At 41.3% G+C, this 21,094-nt stretch overlaps 2 protein-coding genes across 2 annotated transcripts; both read right to left on the bottom strand.

The window, feature by feature from the left end:
- Window positions 1–4,179: 4,179 nt before the first annotated feature.
- slc25a5 (solute carrier family 25 member 5) lies at window positions 4,180–6,363 on the bottom strand. The gene is made up of 4 exons (XM_005913267.2): window positions 6,152–6,363; window positions 4,939–5,425; window positions 4,704–4,844; window positions 4,180–4,594 (listed from the first exon to the last, which is right to left on the bottom strand). The coding sequence occupies exons 1-4, from the start codon at window positions 6,260–6,262 to the stop codon at window positions 4,437–4,439; spliced, it is 897 nt and encodes a 298-aa protein (XP_005913329.1). The 5' UTR covers window positions 6,263–6,363; the 3' UTR covers window positions 4,180–4,436.
- Window positions 6,364–6,486: 123 nt separating this feature from the next.
- slc25a43 (solute carrier family 25 member 43) lies at window positions 6,487–12,236 on the bottom strand. Its single transcript, XM_005913266.3, has 5 exons — window positions 11,780–12,236; window positions 9,953–10,194; window positions 9,666–9,838; window positions 8,238–8,372; window positions 6,487–7,877 (listed from the first exon to the last, which is right to left on the bottom strand). The coding sequence occupies exons 1-5, from the start codon at window positions 12,049–12,051 to the stop codon at window positions 7,665–7,667; spliced, it is 1,035 nt and encodes a 344-aa protein (XP_005913328.1). The 5' UTR covers window positions 12,052–12,236; the 3' UTR covers window positions 6,487–7,664.
- Window positions 12,237–21,094: the final 8,858 nt, after the last annotated feature.

Below are 21,094 nucleotides of genomic sequence, written 5' to 3'. Positions count from 1 at the left end.
GATTTGTAACAGAAAGACAGCAGCAGGAGTGAAAGGGAAGATTTAGAAGATAGTAGTGAGACCTAGTATGATGTATGGTTTAAAGATGGTGGCACTGATGAAAAGGGTGCTGAAGATGGAGCTTCCAGGCAGGAGGAAAATAGAGGGGTCTCAGAGAAGGTTTGTAAAAGGAGAGGGTTGGTGTGATAGAAGAGGGTGTTAGGGACAGGGTGAGGCGGAGGCAAATGATCCACTGTGGTGACCCCTAGAAGGAGCACCCGAAAGAAGAAGTTTTGCTGGTGGATCTTAAGCTGCAAATCACACAGTACCTGAAGTACTCAGATAAAGTACTGTGAACTTGTGCTTCAATAAATGTAAATAATATTCAGATGCCTAAAAAGTATTATTCTAACAACACAGAAATGTTTCATTAAAGGTTAAAGTCCTCCAAATTTCCACTTTTATCAAATTAATCATGTGGACCATTCCATCTCAAATCAGCAAACTCTGACAACATTTTCTGCTCTAGGATCTCTGAGTTGCATGAAGATGTTATGGTCCAGTGTTTGAACATATATAATGAGAGCTGGAAAATTTTAGCTTCATAAAGCAAATACTTAAATATTTTTTCAAACATCGAAAGCTGAGCCAATGTTTGAACACTGAATGTTTTAAGATCTAAAGAACTGTTAAAGATAAAAGCTTGAAATTTTCACTGGTCTTTCATACAATCGACATGATTAAGAATCTGTCATTCAGGACAACATTAAAAGATCATGTATTCAGATGCATTAAAAATATCTGAATATTGGCCACTTAAAAGAAAAAGTCCAGCACTTCTGCAAAGTTCCATATTTGAACACACACTAATAAAACCAACTTCACATTGCAAAATACACAGTGACAAGTTCTGAATAGTATATTGTTATATGATGTATTTGTTCCAAATTAAACATTCAGGTTCAACCTTATTTTTAACTTATTATTTATTTATTTGGACAAGGAAAACAAGTCTATTCCTTCTGCTTCTTTTCCTCCTGCCCACATCCCAAGAAAAATTCTCTGAGCACTGCTTCATTATTTCAGACTGTGATACTGGCAAGGGCCAGTGAAAGGAAGAAAAGGATGTGGAGCTCATTAAACAGACAAAGAGTGAATGGGAGAGAAAGAAGATAGCAACAGGTGTGTGTGTTCATGAAAGCTTACATTAAATAGAGTATTATCGTTATTAAAAAACAAAACATGAAAGACTCTGGCTGCTTCATTTTCCATTAAATATAACGTTAGAGCTTTTAGCAAAGCTGTGTTGTGATGTTTCTTCTAAAGACCACAAGGTGGCGCAATCATTGCTCTTCAATTTATTTCTTTTTTATTTATTTATTTATTTTTTGTCGTCAATAAAAATAAAATCTTAAAAATCCATGTCTGATGTCTGGCAGGACTTAAATTGTGTAAATAAGCTAACAATTACAAAACGTGCTGGAAACCTTCAAAATAAAAGGTTTCCAGCACGTTTTGTAATAGTTAGCTTATTTACACATTTAGCACGCAAAAAGCACCCGCATAATGATCTTAACATAGTAACATTTAAATGTACCAGAATCGTTGTTGTATTAATATATATTAGAGCAAATATCACATGCGAGTCTTTGTTTTTACTGGGATCATGTGATAGATACGGTAGAAGAGACTGCCATGAGTGGAAAGCTCTGAGGTCATGACCCCGTGACGTAACTCGGTCTAACAGCCGAAATTACGCAACAGCCCGGCTGACAGAAGTTTCTCATCGCCCAGAGTAAAGGGTAGTAAAGGGTATCTTCAGTGATCCATAGACCTGCATAGCGTAGTACGGGAATGTAACTATGTACTTTTACATAAGCACAGCATTGTACTCATTTTGTGTAAATATTACTTTTTTTTAACGACACCACATTTTTTCATAATAACATAATAACAGTAAAACACTAGTAATGAGACATTAAAGCCTCAGTTTTAGTAGTAAAACAGAGAGATAACACTCACGGGGTGAGTTTATGTTTATATTTGGTCATGTTATGCTTCAGGTAATGTTTTTTTTATGTGGCTTTACATGTCATTAGTGTTTTTTCCCCTGTGGCAGTGCAACCTTTACTTAAGAAGCTATCGCCTACTCTCTGTCATAAAAACTGCAAATGTCCGGGAGCAGCGTGTGTTTCTGTTTGTAATAAAGGTACTAAAAATAATGAGAAGAAGCTGCTATCGGCTGCTCCCTTACTCACGAGGGGTTGCCACAGTGGGCAGCTCTACGTGTTTGATTTGGCAGAGATTTTACTGTGGATGTCCTTTGTGTTTACTCCCAGGACTAAATCTTTCTTAGGCAAATGTATAAACCGCTACTCAAGTGGTTACTGGAGCCACTATGAAATAATATTGAGAAATAGTAATACAGTCCACCAGCAAAATTCATCTATTTTTATGACTGAGGAATTGAGTAAAGGACTCGTGTTACTTCAAGGAGCTGTGGCATATCTTAAGCCACGCAGACAGTGAGTAAAAGGTTGTGATCCCTGTTAAAGCTGTAATGGGACAGCTGTAACGTGAGGCCTACTGAATGAAGGATTAACTATGGGCTACCTGCTGAGAAGGGCCTTTCAGACCGGACTGGAGAAAACAGCATTAAAACTCATTTCTGTGGGTAAGAGGTCGGGTCCAAGTCTTTGTGAATCACTGAAAGCAAGATTAGTCCAGCTGAGTAAATCATGTAATCTGTTAGCCTCTTTTTAGCAGCACTGTGTCCTCCACTCAGGATCAATTTGGGTTAAGCGTCCAAGTCGTAGTCATTGTGTCTCATCAAGATTAATTTGATTAATTCTGCTTGTCATCTTGGAAGTAAGTGATTAAGTTTGAGGACATATCACTGGATCAAAGAGTGGAAAACACTAAAGGCACATTGCCAGTGACAGAATTAAACTTCTGATGAACTTTAAGAGCTGCACAGTGAGTCAAAGACCTTAATATTCTCATTCACCCATGGTAAGAGTAATTAAAGCAGTGACTTAAGACTCATGGAGGATTTCTGGGGCGCTAATAGTCCACAGCGGCTAGAAATTTTGAATACGCTGCACTGATCCAGAACCTGGGTTACAACGATTTTTTTTCCCTTCAGTTTCTTTTACTAGTAACATTTGTCAAATTTCCTCTAAAATGAAACTTTAAAAAAATGCATAAATGCAGAGATGATGTTCAGAGGGGGCAGCAGTTCTATCATGTCTGAATAAAGAGAGCAGATTAAAGTGGCCAAGTGTCCCCATGGTCTCATGCCCAGCATGTGTCAGGATGCCACTGTTAGATCAAACTGTTTAAATATACACTTCTCTTGACTTTCAAACATTAAGCTAGGTTTGAATTTAATTAAACAGACAGAACTGAACCAAAGTTGAGTTAAACCAAAGAGCACAAAGTCTGCAGCTGACTTTTATAGAATGGCCTGCCCACCCTCGATTAGCTGGACCAGTAAGAACACTATGTCCTGTCCTACACAAGCGACAATCATGTGCCTCTTTACGCATGCCAGGATCATGTATCAGCAGGAATTTATGACACCCCCTTTAAATACACGTGGACACAAGCAGTGCACCCCACTAGAAACCCTCTACATTGTCATTTATGTGTTTTAATAACCAGCCAGAATGCAGAAATTTCCTCCAGTACACTTTCATTTCATCCTGAGATCCCTTCAGCGTGACAGTAAATAACTTGTGTGTCAAACTGGTAACTGGACAAATGGCTCAAGGTCGTAGTCGTCAGTCACACCAGTTGGGAGTCAGAAGAGGCTTGGCAGGAGATAAAAGTATATTTAGAAGGTTGGAATAATCCACCTTACAACAGGTAATCCTAGAGGAAGTCACCAGTGCAAATGTTCTTCGAAACTATTTTATAATTCTGTAAATGCACAGGAGACTGCTAAAGCTAATGACTTTCTGCGAATCATTTCGCTGCGAGCATGTCTCGGTTAAAATATCGTCTGCGGGTCAACGTTCGCAGCTGATTTTGGCGCCCCCCCAACTGCAACCTGCAAGTCTAAGATTACATTTCTCACAAGAGGCAGCCAAATATCTTCCTCAGGAGGCGTGACTGAGGAGACGCGCAGCCAGGGATCTCAGTCACACTCTGTCGCGTACACTTTATACATGGCATTACACTTCAAAACCAGGCCGGAGATTCACTCTGTAGGTTGCCTTTATTTCTCGCTTACTGGCAAGGTTCCTGTGTTCAGGGAATGACATTCTGGTAAGGGGCAAAACAAAAAAGAAAATGAATGGGCCAAGAGAAGAGTGCATAACATATTCCCCCAGTACAACTAGTAGAAAATACTAGTTGGTCCCTATAAATATAGCTCGGCATTTAAGTCCTTCCAAATGTACAAGATATGTTACAGTTAAACTTCACAGCATGAACAGTGAACATACAAAAACATCTTAGATGACTTTCTTAAGCTCATCATACAAGACGAGCACAAAGGCGCCACCCATGCCTCTCAGCACGTTAGACCAGGCTCCCTTGAAGAAGGCCTTGCTGCCCTCATCGCGTGCAATCTTCTTCCAGCAATCAATGGTGCCCGTGTACATGATGTCAGCTGAAGGGGAAGAGACAGAATCACACAGATGTTACAACCTCATTTAAATAGAACAGTGGGGGAAAAAAGAAGAGGAAGTTATACTTTGATTTTGTTGGGGTTTTATTACCTCCTTTGCGTCCAGACTGCATCATCATACGACGACGGACAGTATCGAAGGGGTAGGACGCAAGACCAGCTACGGCAGTCACACTCTGAGCAATCATCCAGCTCACTATAATGTGCGTATTCTTAGGGTCAGGAAGCATGCCTGTAAGAGAAACATTAGCCGGTGAGATTACAAGGCTAAAAACTGCTATGTAAAAAGACATAAAGCTTTGTAATGTCTCTCAGCAAACACTCACCCTTTGCTGTGTCATAGATGCCAAAGTAAGCAGCTCTATAGATGATAATGCCCTGTACTGAAACGTTGAAGCCCTGGTACAGACCCCTAAGGCCATCGGACCTGAAGATCTTCACCAAGCAGTCTCCCAGACCTTTGAACTCACGCTCGTGGCCCCCTTTGCCGACATCAGCGGCGAGACGTGTTCTGGCGAAGTCGAGGGGGTAGACGAAACAGAGGGAGGTAGCTCCGGCGGCACCGCCAGATGCCAGGTTACCCGCAAAGTATCTCCAGAACTGTTTCCTCTTGTCCACGCCGTCGAGGAAAATCTTCTTGTACTTGTCCTTGAAAGCAAAGTTTAGGGCCTGAGTGGGGAAGTATCGGATGACATTGGCCAGATTTCCTCTCCAGAAAGAGAGGAAGCCCTGCTCTTTGGGGATACGAACGACACAGTCGATGATGCCCTTGTACTGCTTGTCGACCGCAATCTGTTTGCTGGCATGTTGCACCTGTAAACAAAGCAGAGACACCGCAGTGCATTAGAGGCAGCAACAAGTGAAGCTCGTCATATCCCGTTTCCTCTTCAAGCTTTCACCTGGTCACCTTCTGAGTTGTCTAAGCTGGGAGATTCCCGTTATTCTTCTGAGTCGCACACATTTGCTTTCATGTGCAGGTGGACAGCCCTTTCATTCAACAGTTCACAGCCCCGCCCCCTGCCACTGCTGAGGCCGGGTCCAATGCAGCAGTGAAGCGCCATGGCGCAAACCTTGCTGTGACCTTGGCTGTTTGATGTCAAGACAAACTAATGACCTGTCGTGACACGAGAATAACTTTAAACACCACAGTGGCAACAGACGGTCACATTCTCCTGTCACAATGCCGCTTTTCATGCTAGCATTCAGGCCGGTCTATTACATAACAAGTGTGGTGCGCCTCGATTATGCTCGCTCCTCATCTGTGCCTGCACCAATCTCTGACAGAGCCGCTTCGATTTACTATTTTTAGCCCAGTTTCTACTCCTGACGATGCAGCAGATTTCCATTACTATTAGATTTTAAACCATTTGCCACATGCACAAGCATCTTAATCATTTCCCCTCCAAACATAAGAAATAAGAAGAAAAGCTGCAAATGAGCAACAGCAGTAGTCAACACACGTATGTGACTGATATCAATAATTACAGTGTCATTAGGTTTTCAGGTGTTTGCACAGGGATATAAGCAGTTCACACTCACCTGGAGCAGAAGCTTCACTCTCTCGATGGGAGCTACAGCTGTTTTAGAGATGGCAGCGGCGATACCACCAGCCAAGAAGTCCTTGGCAAAGGAAATAGCTTGTTCACTCATCTTCAGTTGCTATCAGCCGCCGTCCAGCTACTCTGTTGGTGGGGTTGAAATGGCCGAATCCTATCTAGAAGTGAGGGGATTTAAGGAGGCTGTGCGCGAGAAAAAACGTGAACTTCGATTCTTTTCTGCGATTGGCCGGCTCTGGGAGTAGTGGGCGGGGCCAGGCGATGACCTTCGATTCAGATTTGGAGCTTTCCCTTGTCACTCAGATAAACCGAGGCACGAGATCAGCCCCGCATGAGGGAAAGTTTATGAATTACTTTTGCGACTTTTCAAAACTTGCAAAGTCGCATCTGAACAGAAGTGAGAGGCGCCGTCACGGCGTTATATTATTACCATTCTTATTCAGATTAACCTGAAGGTCGTGTCAAATGTCATTCTGGGGCAGATGAGGCCTCACAGTTATGGTAAAGGTCATCCCAGCTGTTAACGTCCTTTGGCTGCCACTGAGTTGCCCACGTGAGCTGACGTGATACAGTCACCTGACTGATTTCACTCTCAACCTGAGCACACAGACCTTTAAACCAAATAACAAATTGGCCTAAAGCAAATTACCACTACAAGCAAGAGAGGAGGTTGAAGAGTTGACCAGATCTTCAAGTGAAAATGCAGAAACAAACCAGTAAACGTATTCAGCTATAAAAAAAAAAATTCTTGTTAATATCTTTTCATATAATAATCCGTCACATATTACAGAATCTGAAAAGTAGCTTGTTGGAGTAAACAAAACAGTAGAGGTCAATGTCAAGTTTAAACTAGCAGAAAATGGAAATACTCTTGTAAAGTACAAGCACCTTAAATAAGGTGCATGTCCGTAGTAACTTTAAACAATTGAAAACGGGTTAGACTGCTGACAGACAACTTAAGGGCAAAGTCACCGTAGAGGAATGTGGGTTTCAGCAAACAGGAGGTTAAATCAATGTTTTTACCTTCAGAATGAAAAACAGATCATTTAAACCTCACAAACACTTTTCTTTCTTGCCATGTTAGCGGAATACATCATCAATAATGACATACTTTAACTTAAAACTCATTAAAAATTTTGCCTTCATTCATACATTAAAATTATAACCTGTCACATGGCGCTCATGATGGTCAGAGTTCACAAAATCCATGAGCATTTTTTTAAAAACTATTTTATGTGAGCAGATTATGGCACTGATTCTAATGCAGCAAAGAGCTCCCAAAATAAATATTTATCCTAAAAGGCACATGTCGGGTAAAAAGCCATCGTAAATCATGGATGGGTAAACAACTTTTTAAAGTACTTTTAAATAAAATGTAAAAGTCTGAGAGAGGTAGGCTCCTGGATGCCCTTGGATTTGCTGTTGTGTCATTTTTTAGTCTCTCGCTCCCTCTCTCTCGTTTATTTTAATAAACCAGGCATCTTTCACGTAAAGCATCACCATCGATTTCTCAAAGATGAATCCCCTGAGCCAAAGTTCCTGTTTTTCAAGTGGCGCTTGACCTCCTCCAGCTCGTTCGGCCCGAGGCTCTGGTCGACCCCCGGTGTGAGCTTGTAGCTCAGGGGGGAGATAATGTAACCGTTGCGGTAAAGGCAGACCTGCTTGCACATCTCAAAGCAGGTGAAAAGAAGGCCAAAGTAGGGAACAATCTGTAGGGGAGTGACAAAAGACAACTGCATTTTAAAGTCACGCCAACACTTTATTATTTTGATCACAGATCGACAGAGAACTCGTACTCGGTATGCACTTTATTTTCATTAAAACGGTCACAAGTAAAAACAGTTTTGGGCTATGAAGGGATCTGTAGCTTTAAGAGCGGAGCATGCTGTTCCACCTTGGTAGTGAAATTCCTGCTGTGAACTACGCACACTAAACATTACTTTCCATGCCCCGCCCCTTGTTCCTGCGTAAAACACGTAAATGCTCTTATTTATATAACAGAAGATCAAACAGACCCGTACTTTGGCCATATAACAAGAAATTGCTACCAATGTATAAGTGAATCATACCTTTATTGTGTTGGCAGTAAGGCCGTTCCACAGTGAAAGGACGCCGTTGTGTTTAATCACCTGTATGAAACAGTCGATCATTCCAGTGAAATGGACGTCGACTCCTCCAAAATGGGGAAGACGGGCGCTTTGTGCCTGTTAAAAAGAATGAAAGCCAAAATAGGAAATGGTGAATCAGAGTTTGAAGGTGCTTATTAACTGAGAACCGGGAAGGTCAGAGGACATAATATTGTGACACTATGTGTTTGATTTTATTCAGCTGTCATTTATCAGTAAATGCAAAAGGACAGTCACAGGACCAATCAGGTAAATATAAAATATCTTCATATTGTTGGAGGGGCCACCAAAGTAGTGCCAAAGATTCAGAGAGCAACTATCAGAAGTAGACTATTGTGTTTCATGGATAAAGCACGAGACCAATAGGACTATTCAAACAGCTTCATCTGTAGAGGACACTTAAAGCTAGCCAAGCTAGCCAGCAAGTTAAACTATACACGTCTTAAATCATTACCCCAAGCCTCAGCAAACATCATCCGCTGTTTCCCCCCCCATTCTCTGTGCTCTGTCCCAAATTAATGTTTAACTCTGAGCTTTTTAATGACAGACACTACAGCTGAATAGCTAAATGAAGCCTTTACGCAGGACTGTTCTTTAAAGTAAGTGACGTCGGTGCGATGCTTCAGCAGACTGGAAACACACGCCGGCTGTCGGATAGTTGCTGGCTATCTTTAGAGAACATATCTATAGCTTCTGCAGAGCTGGGACACATTCACATTCCCAGCTGCTGTTGAACCTTGTTCTGCTGAACCCATCTAATAATAGGCAGATAAAACCGGATGTAGAATCCTGTCCTTTGCCACACCATTGTTCCCAATGGGTCCTTTGCAGCGTATAGACACCCTTATTTAAAAGCAACATGGTGCAGACCAACGACTCCTGTGATTATAACATTTTAAAACACATGCAGTAAATATCTCTTCTCTTTATATATATATATAGGTAAATCACCACTGAGGTAATTCTGGTGTTAACTTTCCATACTCAAAATCATTGAGTGGCTGAGTAAGGTCAGCCCGTACTTAGGCAAACATCTACTGCCCTCTTATGGACTAAATATGGTACTACAGCCAGCATGTAGGAGCATCTACACTGTAAATGTGTTGTGTTTACAATCATTTCCCAATTACTCAGTCAGCAGCTGAGAGATCTGTAGAAGAAATATGAACTTAATTAAAAAGACCAACACAGTATTTCTAGCATCGGTATGCAGCTGTAACACTTCCATTTAACACCTTTAAAAAAATATCTATGGTGTATCTATCTTTATGTTTCTATTTTAATTACTTCCAGCTTGAAAAAACAAAAAATAGTCCTGTTTCAGTTCTCCAAACATACCCCACAAGCAGAAAAGGTGTTCCGTAAACTTACTTGCATTTTCCGCTTTACAGTTTCAAAAGGGTACGAGAGGGTTTGAGCCACTCCTGCTGCCAAACAGCCATTTATTAAGTTCTGCAGGGGAGTGAAGCGAACAGGAGGCTCCTGCCACAGCTTGTCCAAGTTCATGTAAACTGCATAACATCCGACAGAAAAGGGAACTGCACCTGTAAGGACATGAAACTAAAGGTAAAGGTGGAGTTTCGTGACATGAGATTCATATGCAAAATATTACACGATCCACTAAAAACGAATTAGTTTGTAGCAACGTGTATACGAACCCAAGACAGTGAGGGAAAATCCCCTGTAGAGGGCGAGCAGCCCCTCGTTCTTGTAGATCTTTGACAAGGAGTGAGCCACGCCGATGTATGTGGGCTGCCTGCAGTTTTGAATGATCAGCCTGGTTTCTGCCACCTCCAGCGGGTACGTGGCCAGAGCAGCAACAACACCGGCCAGTCCACCAGCAAATATGGCTCTCCACTGAGAGATGAAGCCCAGTTCATCCATGTGAAGGTGGACTATCCTGCACACAGAGGAAAAAAATAAATCTATGAGAAATAAAACTCAGATGTCCCTGTAAGATAGTTCGTCTTGTAGACAGTCCAACACAATACATACACATGGATATATAGATACACGTGTATAAATAGATAGCTATATATAAAAAGACAAGATCCAAGTGGTTGTTCACAACATCGAAGGCCACCCTGTTTGTTTATGCATCGTGTTAGTATTTAAAATACACATGCAAATGACATTAAGTGTATTCAGAGCAGTCAGACAAGCTCTGCTGCTTTGAAATATTTCTTTCGGACATCTACTGCACCTATTTTTATTTCAGAGCACTTCTTGGAAGCCTCCAACACAGAAGCACGTGAATAACTGAATCCACGTGTGTGTATTTGTGAGTGTCACAGACATATAGGAAAAGGCCTTCTTTCCTGGAACTGTGTGTACAGCACAGGACACCAGGTTGGCCACTCAGGGCGTATTATTTATGTGCGCACACGCGTATAAGAAACAAAACGAAACAAAAACACCTCATCGGGAAACATAATGACTAATACAGATAGTAGGCAGTAGATTTGCTATTCTTTGCGGGATTACTGTTGTCTTGCCGGCTGCTTACTGCCTGTGTTTTGTCCTGAAGTTACCCAGCAGTGAATCGGTATACATGCCCTCGTTTTTGCCTCATAGGCATTATTTCCTCTCACTGGGATTTTTTGTAAAACCACAGGACTCGCAGACCCAAACCAAAGTTCATCCAACTGCTTATATTTCTACGTATCAGAGCTGCAACATATAACAAACCCTAACAAAGCGGGGCTGGGAAATTTGGGACATCTTCAAAGAACGAAACCCCAAATCTCAAATATTGTGGATGTGGTTTTATTAATAATTTGAGCAATTTGTCAAGCAAAAACAACTATTTCAACAGTTTAACCTAATAAATTTGAAGGATTCTTGAGTCTACTGAAAAAAAATGGGACGGCTTAAAGGTTTGACTGAATTTGAAGTGACGCCAATGTCTTCCATTGCCATCCATAAGTCAAAATTGGACATTTCGATCCACTCAGTAATAAACGCAATTTCGATAGTAAGTCGAAATTATGAGAAAATAAACGTTAGTTCTACCAGTTTCTACCAGATTCGGGAATAAATAACATTTTGCGCCTCAGGAATACGATGGTTAATAACGGCACACTACCTGCGAGACGAAACCCGGGGAAGAGACAACCCTCGACTTTAAAACTCGGCTGAGAAAATCCAGCCTTCTGATTGGCTTAAAATGGAGCGTGCGACTCACATAGAGAAACAGGAAGTGCATCTTTAACTTCAGGGATAAAAGAAAACAGACCATTTACGTCAACTATTTTTTATTCTTTTAGGTCCTGATACATAAAGAATTAACTTGAATATTATTTTTTCTGTAATTTCAGCGTGTTTCATTCCGTTTTACACCTCAAAACACAAACGCAAAGTCGACGTCACGTGACCCAAGTCGAATAACAAACTATTTAGGATAAATTTGGGTCGAACGATCACATAAAATGCTTTGCAGTCCACACAGCGTGAGACAAACCATAAGTATAAGTAACTTTACTCACTTTCTGTATGTTGCGAGGTGAACTGCGTTGTAGGGAAACAACCGGAGGCAAGAGGCGAGATTTCCTTTCCAAAATCCCCTAAGCCCCTCATTCTGGTAGATGATGAGAAAACTTTGCCAGAAACCCCTCTTGGAGTGAAAGGTGCCCACCTGACTTTTAATTTTGACCACCTCTAAAGGTGACGTGACAGTTTTGCTAAAAAACCCGGCGAAACCGACGCACACGAAGCTCTGAGACCTCGTCAGCCTGTCGTCCTTTTTCACTGTGGCCATTGCTGCCTGGCCTTAATGCTCCAAACCGCCTGGCTCCCCCGATGGTTGCCGTTTTCTAGGATTTGCTTATACAGGTTAAACATCTAAATATAGATGGCGAGGAGGTGTCCGTTGCCCATCCCGACCGGCGGTGTAATGTGACAGTCACGTCACTTTGGTCGTTGCCGTGGGTGAGCATTGAACAGCAGAGGGCGCGCTTTGACCTCGGATCAATTATTACGTACAGACGATGCAATGCCGCAAATTAAAGTCCCTACAAATGTGAGTCATGCCTGCTGATTATCAGAAGCATAAAAGATGCAAAAGCATAAAAGTTCTTCAAAATCATTATTTCTTACAAGCACCTTTGTTCTCCTCCACATCTTGAACTTTCTTTGTCTTCTTGAAGGACATTCAAAGTTCTTCTTTGGATGTTTGCTGCCTTTTGTTCTGTTCTCTGTCAAGATGATCCCACTCTGCTCTAATAATGTTGAGGTCCACATTCTGGTGAGGCCAATTCATGACTGATAATGTTCCCTTCTGTTTTTCTACCCAGGTATGCTTTTACTGAGTTGGCTGTGTGTTTGGGATCATATTCATGCTGAAAAATTAAGTGGTTTCCAATCAGATGCTTTCTAGATGATATTGCATGGTGACTCAAACTCCGATGGTGCTTTTCTGTGATCATATTTACATCAGTTTTGACAAAATGCCCAACACCACCAACTTAAATGGAGCCCCAAACCATAACAGAGTGTCCACTGTGTTTAGGAGATGGCTGTAAACACTCACTGTTGGACCTCTCTCCTGACCTTCTCCATACATGCTGACAATGATGATGAACAAAAACTTTCAAATTTGCACTTGTCATGCCATAAGACCTGTTGTCATTGATTTTCAGTCCAGTTCTTGGATACTTTGGCTTACATCAGCCTTTACTCCCAGTTTCCCTTCCTTAAGAATGGTTTTCTGAGAGCCGCCCTTCCACCGAGACCACTTCTGATGAAGCGTCAGATGACTAATTGATCAACTGAAAAGCCAGATGCATCTTTCCTAAGGAAATAATTTAAAAAGCATCCATTATCCGAAGAAAAACATTAAAAGACCTTCAGGAAGTCTGGAGAACTACTGCACAAGAAAACTTTAAAAATTGAAAGAAAGTCTGACTACTTGGAAGCAGCATATAAATTATTGAGGGGTGGCTCAAGACCCTTGCACAGTATTGTTCTGTAAATTAGTGTAATTACTGCTGTATTAGTGTATACACATATTAATCAAGACTTTTTCGTATACTTTTTATCGCATCATCTGAAAAACATTAAAAAAAACCAAACAAATCTGACTTAAAAAGTTCAACATTAGAAAATAAAATCGTATGTTTAACAAAAAATTAAAAACTCAACCTGTGCTTAATGAAAAAAATTATAACACTGGGTCAGTCAGCAGTAATGCTATTATGCAACCTTAGCCATGTAGGCTTTTATTTTAAGGCTTTCATGCTTTGAATCCGAATAATTTATTAATCATGGGGGAGAAATTGCCTTGTTATAATGTTCTCACTTTAAATTTAAACATGAAAGGTAGAAAAATAAGAACTGTTGCGTGTTAAAATAAATACTCCAAAGTTGAACAAACCTAAACAATCACATACATGATAATGAGAAGTGGAAATAATCCAGGGGTAGGTCTGTATTCCCAATAACAATCATAGGGAGGAGTTGTAAAGATTGATGGAATGATTTCCTGTGATCTTCTGAGGTGGAACGGTTCTTTTGATAAACCTGCTCCTGTAATTATCCAGCATGTCATGCTTTGTGTGCAGGATTTTCCAATATTGTCTGTAGCTTGGACAGCTTCCTCCGCTTCAGGCTCCACACCCACAGCCTTTCATAGTCGCTTTTTTACAAAAAATTAAAGTCACATGGCTCTGAAAAGTCACATGGCTACTACATGGCAGTCCTGCTCATAGACCACACAATAAAACACGTTGTAAAGCACAAACACTTGTCAGCAGCAGAACGCCAACCCTTGTCTTTTCTGTCAGTTTTTTGAGTTTCCTACTCAGCTTAAGGTTGATTTTGAGTTTTAAAAGTGAATGCTTGATTTGAGAGACTTCGGACAGTTAAAGACTTCCAATTTTCTTATTCATTTAATTTCAGGATCCTCTTTTGAGTTGTACTCTTCTCCAAACACGTGTTGACCAGAATTGCGCAACACATGGTTTGTTTAAAGTGAGCATACACTTAATCTCAACCCTTTTTTTTGGATCTGTTAACACGTGTCAATCAAGTAAATCCTTGATGTGTTTTCTTTATTATAACAACAATGTAAATCTGGTCTGATTTACTGTATAAATCAGCAGGGATTTAATGCTGCTGTCTTGTTTCAGCTCCATGTTTGTTTTCTTCTTGTCTCTGCCTGCCAGGAGCACCTCCCTCCCTCCCTCCCCTGCCTGACATCCTCAGATGCATGCGAGGAGCCCACCTTCTGTCTGTGCCTGGGCCACTTGGCTCCTTTACAAAGGCTTTCTGGAATAACAGAGCCAACCGGAGGAAACGACAGCCTGATCACAAGAGGCTCACCTCTAGCTGCCTGCTGGGGTGGAAAAGGGTGTGCGTGTGTGCGTGTGTGTGAACGGGAAAGCAGCTTTCACTGCTGCACGAAACAATCAGGGTGCAGTTGCAGCAATGATTATGAGCAGGATCTAACTAAACCTGCAAGTTCGTATTTGCTATTCATGCAACTGCTCCGCTTTTATTTATTAAAGAGAAGCTGGAGTGACTGTTATTCACATCTGTGCTTCAACTATAGAATATTAAAGTAGCTGAAAGAGGCCACTTTGAAAACGCTTTGATCACGCTGTTATACATGTTTGTCTTGAAATACACAAGATAATGAGGTATCTTTCTCTAAAGATAAGCAGTGTGATGATGGCTCTTGCTGTATCTTATCAATTAATGCTTCAGCAGTCAAACAGAGCGCCTCAAAGAATCTGTTGCCAGTATGTCTCCTTTGCTGTCCTTTCCCACACTGCCTCTGCCCAACAGTATTTGTGTAGAATGCAGATAGAGCACTACCTTCTTCCTGTATGTATATCACTGTCGTGAATATGTGCTTCCTCCATGAAGAAAAGTATTGCGGGCGCTGCCCTTTGTGTTTGGGGGACTGGTATCTTGCAGTAGGTGCAGGCTGGCTGAGGCATTGTCATTCTCTGGATGTCATGCGCAAGTCGACCCTTGATCTCCCACTTTGAAGTGCATTGCAGACCCGCGAGAGCAGTGGTTGTGAGCTCACAGCAATCAACAGAGGGCGCTCCATACCAGAGAGCCTGCAGACCAGAGCCCGGTGGCTCTCCTCCTCACAGATTGGTGCCAGGCTCACAGAACTCTGCAGTAAAATTCTCACCTCATTATCTCAGACAGTCACATCACAGGCTTGTGTGGGCAGGGAAAGGGAAGAAAGGCTCGGGGGTGGGCAAGAGGAACAGGCTTGGGTGGCTGACACTAGAGTCTCTCTCTCTGTGAGTGTGTCTTTCTTTAAAGGGGGGGTGGGGGTGTTGCACTGGTGATGAGGCTTGAGTACAATTTACTGTGGCACTGCTTTAACACCTCTAACAACAGGGATCAGGCCAAACTGCTCCTGGCTCACTTAACAGGAATGGGAGACGTGTTATTCATGGGAGCTTAAATTTGAATTAATGGTTTCTGTGATTGTGTAAACTGTGAAAGGTTGTTAGGGGTTGTTAGGAATAGTGAATGCAATTTTGCACTTCATTATTGGGATCAGTATTTATCGCAACGCACGTTAAAACTGCCATTATGTCAGCTCTGCAGAGCAGTAAATGTGTTTATATACACTATAAAGTGTAAAATTAGTGATAAATCTGTGGCCTTAAAGGGGTTAATTTGTGTAATTGTGTTAGTGACCTTTGACATTTCTCGTTACTTTAAAAAGACAAACCTTATATTACACTTGTTTCTTCTGTAACACATGTTTTTCCCTGTAAAAACCTACGAATGAACTATTTAGTCAGGATGCAGATGACCAGGAGGTCCATTGTTTGTGAGGATGCGGTGGAGAACTTCTGGCAGCTGCTGCCCCCCTTATCTTTGCCATGTACAGTCAATAAATCAATATCAAATCTAAGGAACAGGAAGCCAGATGGCCTTCCCACAACCTCTCCAGGACAGCCATCTCTCAGGTCCTCCTCAGCTACTGTACCACTGGTGCATGCAGCGGTCCTTTGAAGACATGCACATTCAACAAGCAGCTCAATGAATGACTAAAGGGAACAAATAAGCTGTTACGACTCTGCTCAAATCAGTGTTTGTGTTTCTATCCACATCAAAGGCCTCAGTCTGTTTGATATTCAGCCCCCACACCTTGATCCGAGCCACGTACAGGTAGAAGGGAGGAGCAGTCCATTGAGAAGAGAGAGGGTCATGTGGTTGCCTCTTTCAGCCCCAGCTTGAGGGTAGTTGACCCAGACGAAGGGTCTGGTCATGTTTCTTATTCCCCAGGGTGCTACTGCTTCTTACACCCTATCACTAGGCATGTTATTTATTGAGACACCTATTGATTACATGCTTTAAAGAATATCCACTTTTTTTTTTAGCAGTGATTACAACGTAGAATGCATTTTCAGATTTTGACATTCAAAGTCTTGTAATATTAACTGAAAAAAAGCCGTGGTTCAGTTGGTTCACTTGATGCTGGCTAGGTGAAGTGAGTTCAGTGTGGCCAGTTACCTAAATACATCCCGCCAGACCCATCTTAATTTCTGTTAAGGCCAGGGGTCGGGTTAAACAGTAGTTTGATTGAATGGCTGTTCACAGGCCGGTGTGAAATGCCATCTCTTTTGCAATGTGGGAGTAGAAAAAGGGGGTTTCTGTGGCCTTTGTGTGGCCCACAGTCTTAGAGCACGGACCCATTGTTAGAGCCTGACCAGCCAGCCCCTCAGACTCTCCTTTAACCTGCTTTGTCTCAAGCAGTGTGACCATTTCCTTCATTCAGGTCAGGGCAGGGTCGTGACTTTGGACACCAGTCTCCTCTGTCTGTCTGCCCTAGCCGGTATACTCATAAATGCATGTGCCACTGAGACAGATGTGCTGTTGTCACATGTCAGATGTAGCTGAACTAAGAAGATAAGTATGACTAGGTCAGGTGTACTCCTAAATCACATTAATATAAACTTGACATTAAAATAATACCTAAAGTTTAAGCTGCATTGCACAAGTCAGAATACATTTAAGAAAATATGTCACTTTTGTGAGTGTGTAAACAACAGTACCTCATGCACACAGCTAAGATTAGTGCTTTACTGCCTTGAAGTTGTGCAACTGCTTAAAAGAGTGCTCAGTTCCCTCCTCCCTGCGTCCTGAGCCTGGACCTGCCTTATCATGGCCTGGCCATCACGGTGATAAGAGGAGGAAAGACCAAGGGGCCATAACGAACAGTGTGCGTGATCCAGGTCAACAGTGTGAGGAGACTAGACTCAAGAGGGAGGGAAGAGGGACAAGAATATTATCTGATAAGAATCACAGAAGTCTTTTGATGTCAAAGGGGCTGATCCAAGGCTACAGGGTGTCATGCTGAGAGGACGAGCAGAATGACACAGCAGGTACAAACAAGCAGGCCCTTGAAGATCATCCTGGTCTTAAGCACACATACACAGGAGAACCCTAGACTCGCGCACAAACACTTTTCTTTGGCTTATATCTTTTTATAAATAACATGTAATTTTATAAGAAAATAACTGCAAGAAATTCAAGATTCATTCAATTCAAGATTCAAGGACTTGTCAATACAACAATATACACAGTAGTATACTGAAAATGGCGTTTTGACCCCAAGCCCCCCTATGGTGCATTTATAAGAATATAAAAAAAATAGGTGAACAGTTAACAGTGTAAAAAAAGAAAAAGAAAAATTAACTATGACTCAGCAAATCTTTAGCAGTGTTGTCCAAAATGAACCACAGCTGACTGTGAGATTACTGAAGCTTGAATGCAGTGAGTGTAGTCTGGTTTGGGTCATAAGTCACTGATTAAAATCTATCATGTGCAAGCCAGACAGGACCTGAGGCTACAGTGCGAGCTGCTGCCTGAACCAAATGCCTCGTTGTCTTGCCCAGGGCGAGCTGCAGAAGGTTTATTTTATTTTTATTTTCTTTCTTTTGCCTGGAGTGGCCAGAGGAGGAGTAGGCAAGCTGCTGCAGTGTTACAGTGTCCTTGGTTTCCCCTTAGCAACAGCTAAAAACAAAAGACCACACACACAAACGCCCCTTCGCTCATTTGCAAAGTAAGGCCCAATGAGAAGCGTTACACTACAAAGACGAAGGAAACTAGTAGTTTTCTTCATTCTCATCAAGTTGCTTTAAATGATGTTGTCTTACATGCATTGTTATGTCATTGATGCCTCTGAGCCCTTGGTCCCCAGTGGACCGAAAAATCATTAAAAAAAAACACATCACAGTGACCTTTTACCTCATTACAGCGCTTTTTTAAAATGGATTTTATGTAATCTTGTAACCATTGTGTAAGACCTGAAAAGAACACTAGTCTAATACACTTTTTACTGCAGCTGAAGTCGTGTTTGGTCACAACTACAGCACCCAGCTGTTTAGGAGAAGTGTCATTTCGAAAGCAAAGAAAACAAACTGAATATTTGTGAGCTGTGCTTGCATGCCCCGTATGTCTTTTTTTTTTTTTTACTGTGATCTATCAGGAGAGGTGTGAGTCTTTATGAAAGAAACTGGACAAAATTTATCCTCATCAAGCCAAAGAATCTGGTATCAGCAACCTGTTACATCCACACTCCAATTAAAAGAATTAAGATGTAAGGAGCCTTCATTATCAGCTCTCTTCGAAGGACATCAAAGGCTGAGGTGGAGTGAGAGTGCAGCTGCCCTGATGGTGTGAGTTTCTCCTCTCTCACTCCAGAAGAACTTGTTTGTGTTGAGGATGTTTACTGATCCCGGGGAAGACAAACAGCCTGTTTCTTGTTTGTAGGCGCCACAAGTCAAACACAGAGCTGTGGGTCCTTTCTGTGTGTGCGAGAGCGAGGCTTTGGGATACGTTTTATTGTTTGGCCATTGTTTGTCTTTTATCTGTCTTTGCAACTTACTTCCAACCTTCTCATCATGGGCCAAAATTCAAAAAAAGAAAGACAAGGAAAGACATGTGCCTTTTGTCAATGACAGAAACCAGATCTGTACAAAGGCTCTGCATACTGAGATGAGATTTTCTGATAGATATCCTGTTTCATGTTTAATCAATCAATATCAAAACCACAGATAAACTGTTACCAATATGTGTATATGTGTTTAGCTTTATTAGTAGGTTTATATATATTTGCATTTAGTACTTTTTTCAAAAAAATAAATTGAGTTATAGTACCTAACCTAAACACATGGTGTCACTCTTTCTCATCTATTTCACCAACACATGGAGGCCCTCACAGTTTTTGTGACCCATTTCACATGTATCACATACCAATATGGTTGCTGTAAATAATGTTTCTGGCATGATTTGTTTAAATTTGACAGCAAAAAGTGCTGTTATGAAATACAAGCACTCATAATATTTGTTTGGACTACTTTAAAGTGACTTTTAGTTAGATATTTGCTCTTTTTTCTGTTGTTGTGAAAATGTTGGGTAAGCAATCACAGCATTTTAAATTATGCAAAGATCTTTCCACAAAATCAAATGAAAGGTGCTCCATTGTGCTTTTACAACTGATTTATTTATGTTCTAATTTTAATAATAATGTCAGCAAAGAAACCCTAAAGATCATGAAAGATGTGCGGCCCGACTTCCCTGCTCTCTTATGAAATACAGACCACGTGACATCTGTATTGCCTCGTGGAGAGCTTCATTCTGTGAGCTTGTATCAGCAAATGTCACTTTGAATTGAAGCTTCCTAACACAGCTATAAATCCTGGGGTGAACAGGCTTTCACAGAGAGGTTTTATGGCACTGAGACTTCCCTTCCTTTCTGTAGGGGGTATCGTGCTTTACACTGTCCATGTGTCACAGCCCTTTTAACTGGTGCAGTGCCAAAACTGCTAGTATTTTTCTACAGTTGTGCAAAGGTGTTTGGAAAGTAATTTATTAAGGGAAATGCCAGCATTCGCTAGTTCTGAGTTACTGTGCTGTGAATTTTTTTTTTTAACTTCCTGGCATTTGTATATGTGTCAGTTAATTAGAAAAACACATAACATGCATCAGCTATCATAATCACAACGGCCACTGTGGATAATCATATGCACTATAGCCTAGTAATTATGTATAAAGTATATTTTGTCTAAAATCTTCATGCTGACTTTGATGCAAATTTGAAGTCTAGACATGCAAAAAAAAAAAACCCAAAGGGAAATGTTTTATTGCGCTGCTATAAAGTGATTCAAATATTCGGCCTTTTCAAATACAGAGCAGGAACCCTTTAGAGAGCTCTGCAAGTGAGCTGCAAGCTCACTAGTTTGGGATTCAAGTAGCAAGTATCACACTTCCCATTTCTCCATCCAGAACATCGTAGAAATGCACATTTAGACAGTGACAGTTTGAAATATACAATTAAAGGATCGTACATGAGCAAACGTTCTTAGTTACCTTACACCACATCGCACAGTTAATGCAGGCTGTGTACCATGTATCTGCTGTATCACAGTTTAAACTCTTATCCATGGCTGCGCCTTCCTGAGCCTGGTGGAGGTCTGTTTTTGTTAAAATAGAGTTCTTCCTTCCCCCTCTGGCTGAATGCTCATTCAGTAGAGTAAGTAGACATTTACTGCTTCCATAGGAAACAAAGTAACTACTGAATTAAGTGCTTCTAGTAATGTCTTCTGGACAGATCAGACCAAAGTGGACACATTTGGTAAAAAACAAATACATCATACCAGCTGTCAAGCTCGGTGGTGGAGGATTGATGATTTAAGTTTGTTTTGCAGCCACAGGACCTTTGCACCTCTGTATATCAAAGTATTCTAAAGTCAAATGTGAGGACTTAAGCTTGGCCAAAACTGTGTCATGAAATAAGATAATAATTCCAAGCAAAGCAGCAAATC

This window comes from Haplochromis burtoni, unplaced genomic scaffold (assembly GCF_018398535.1).
Source record: "Haplochromis burtoni strain Fernald_Lab_line unplaced genomic scaffold, NCSU_Asbu1 Contig_4, whole genome shotgun sequence".
In the NCBI taxonomy this organism is placed as follows: domain Eukaryota; kingdom Metazoa; phylum Chordata; class Actinopteri; order Cichliformes; family Cichlidae; genus Haplochromis; species Haplochromis burtoni.
Note: the sequence above shows the minus strand (reverse complement) of the source record. Positions and strands in the feature narration are given on the sequence as shown.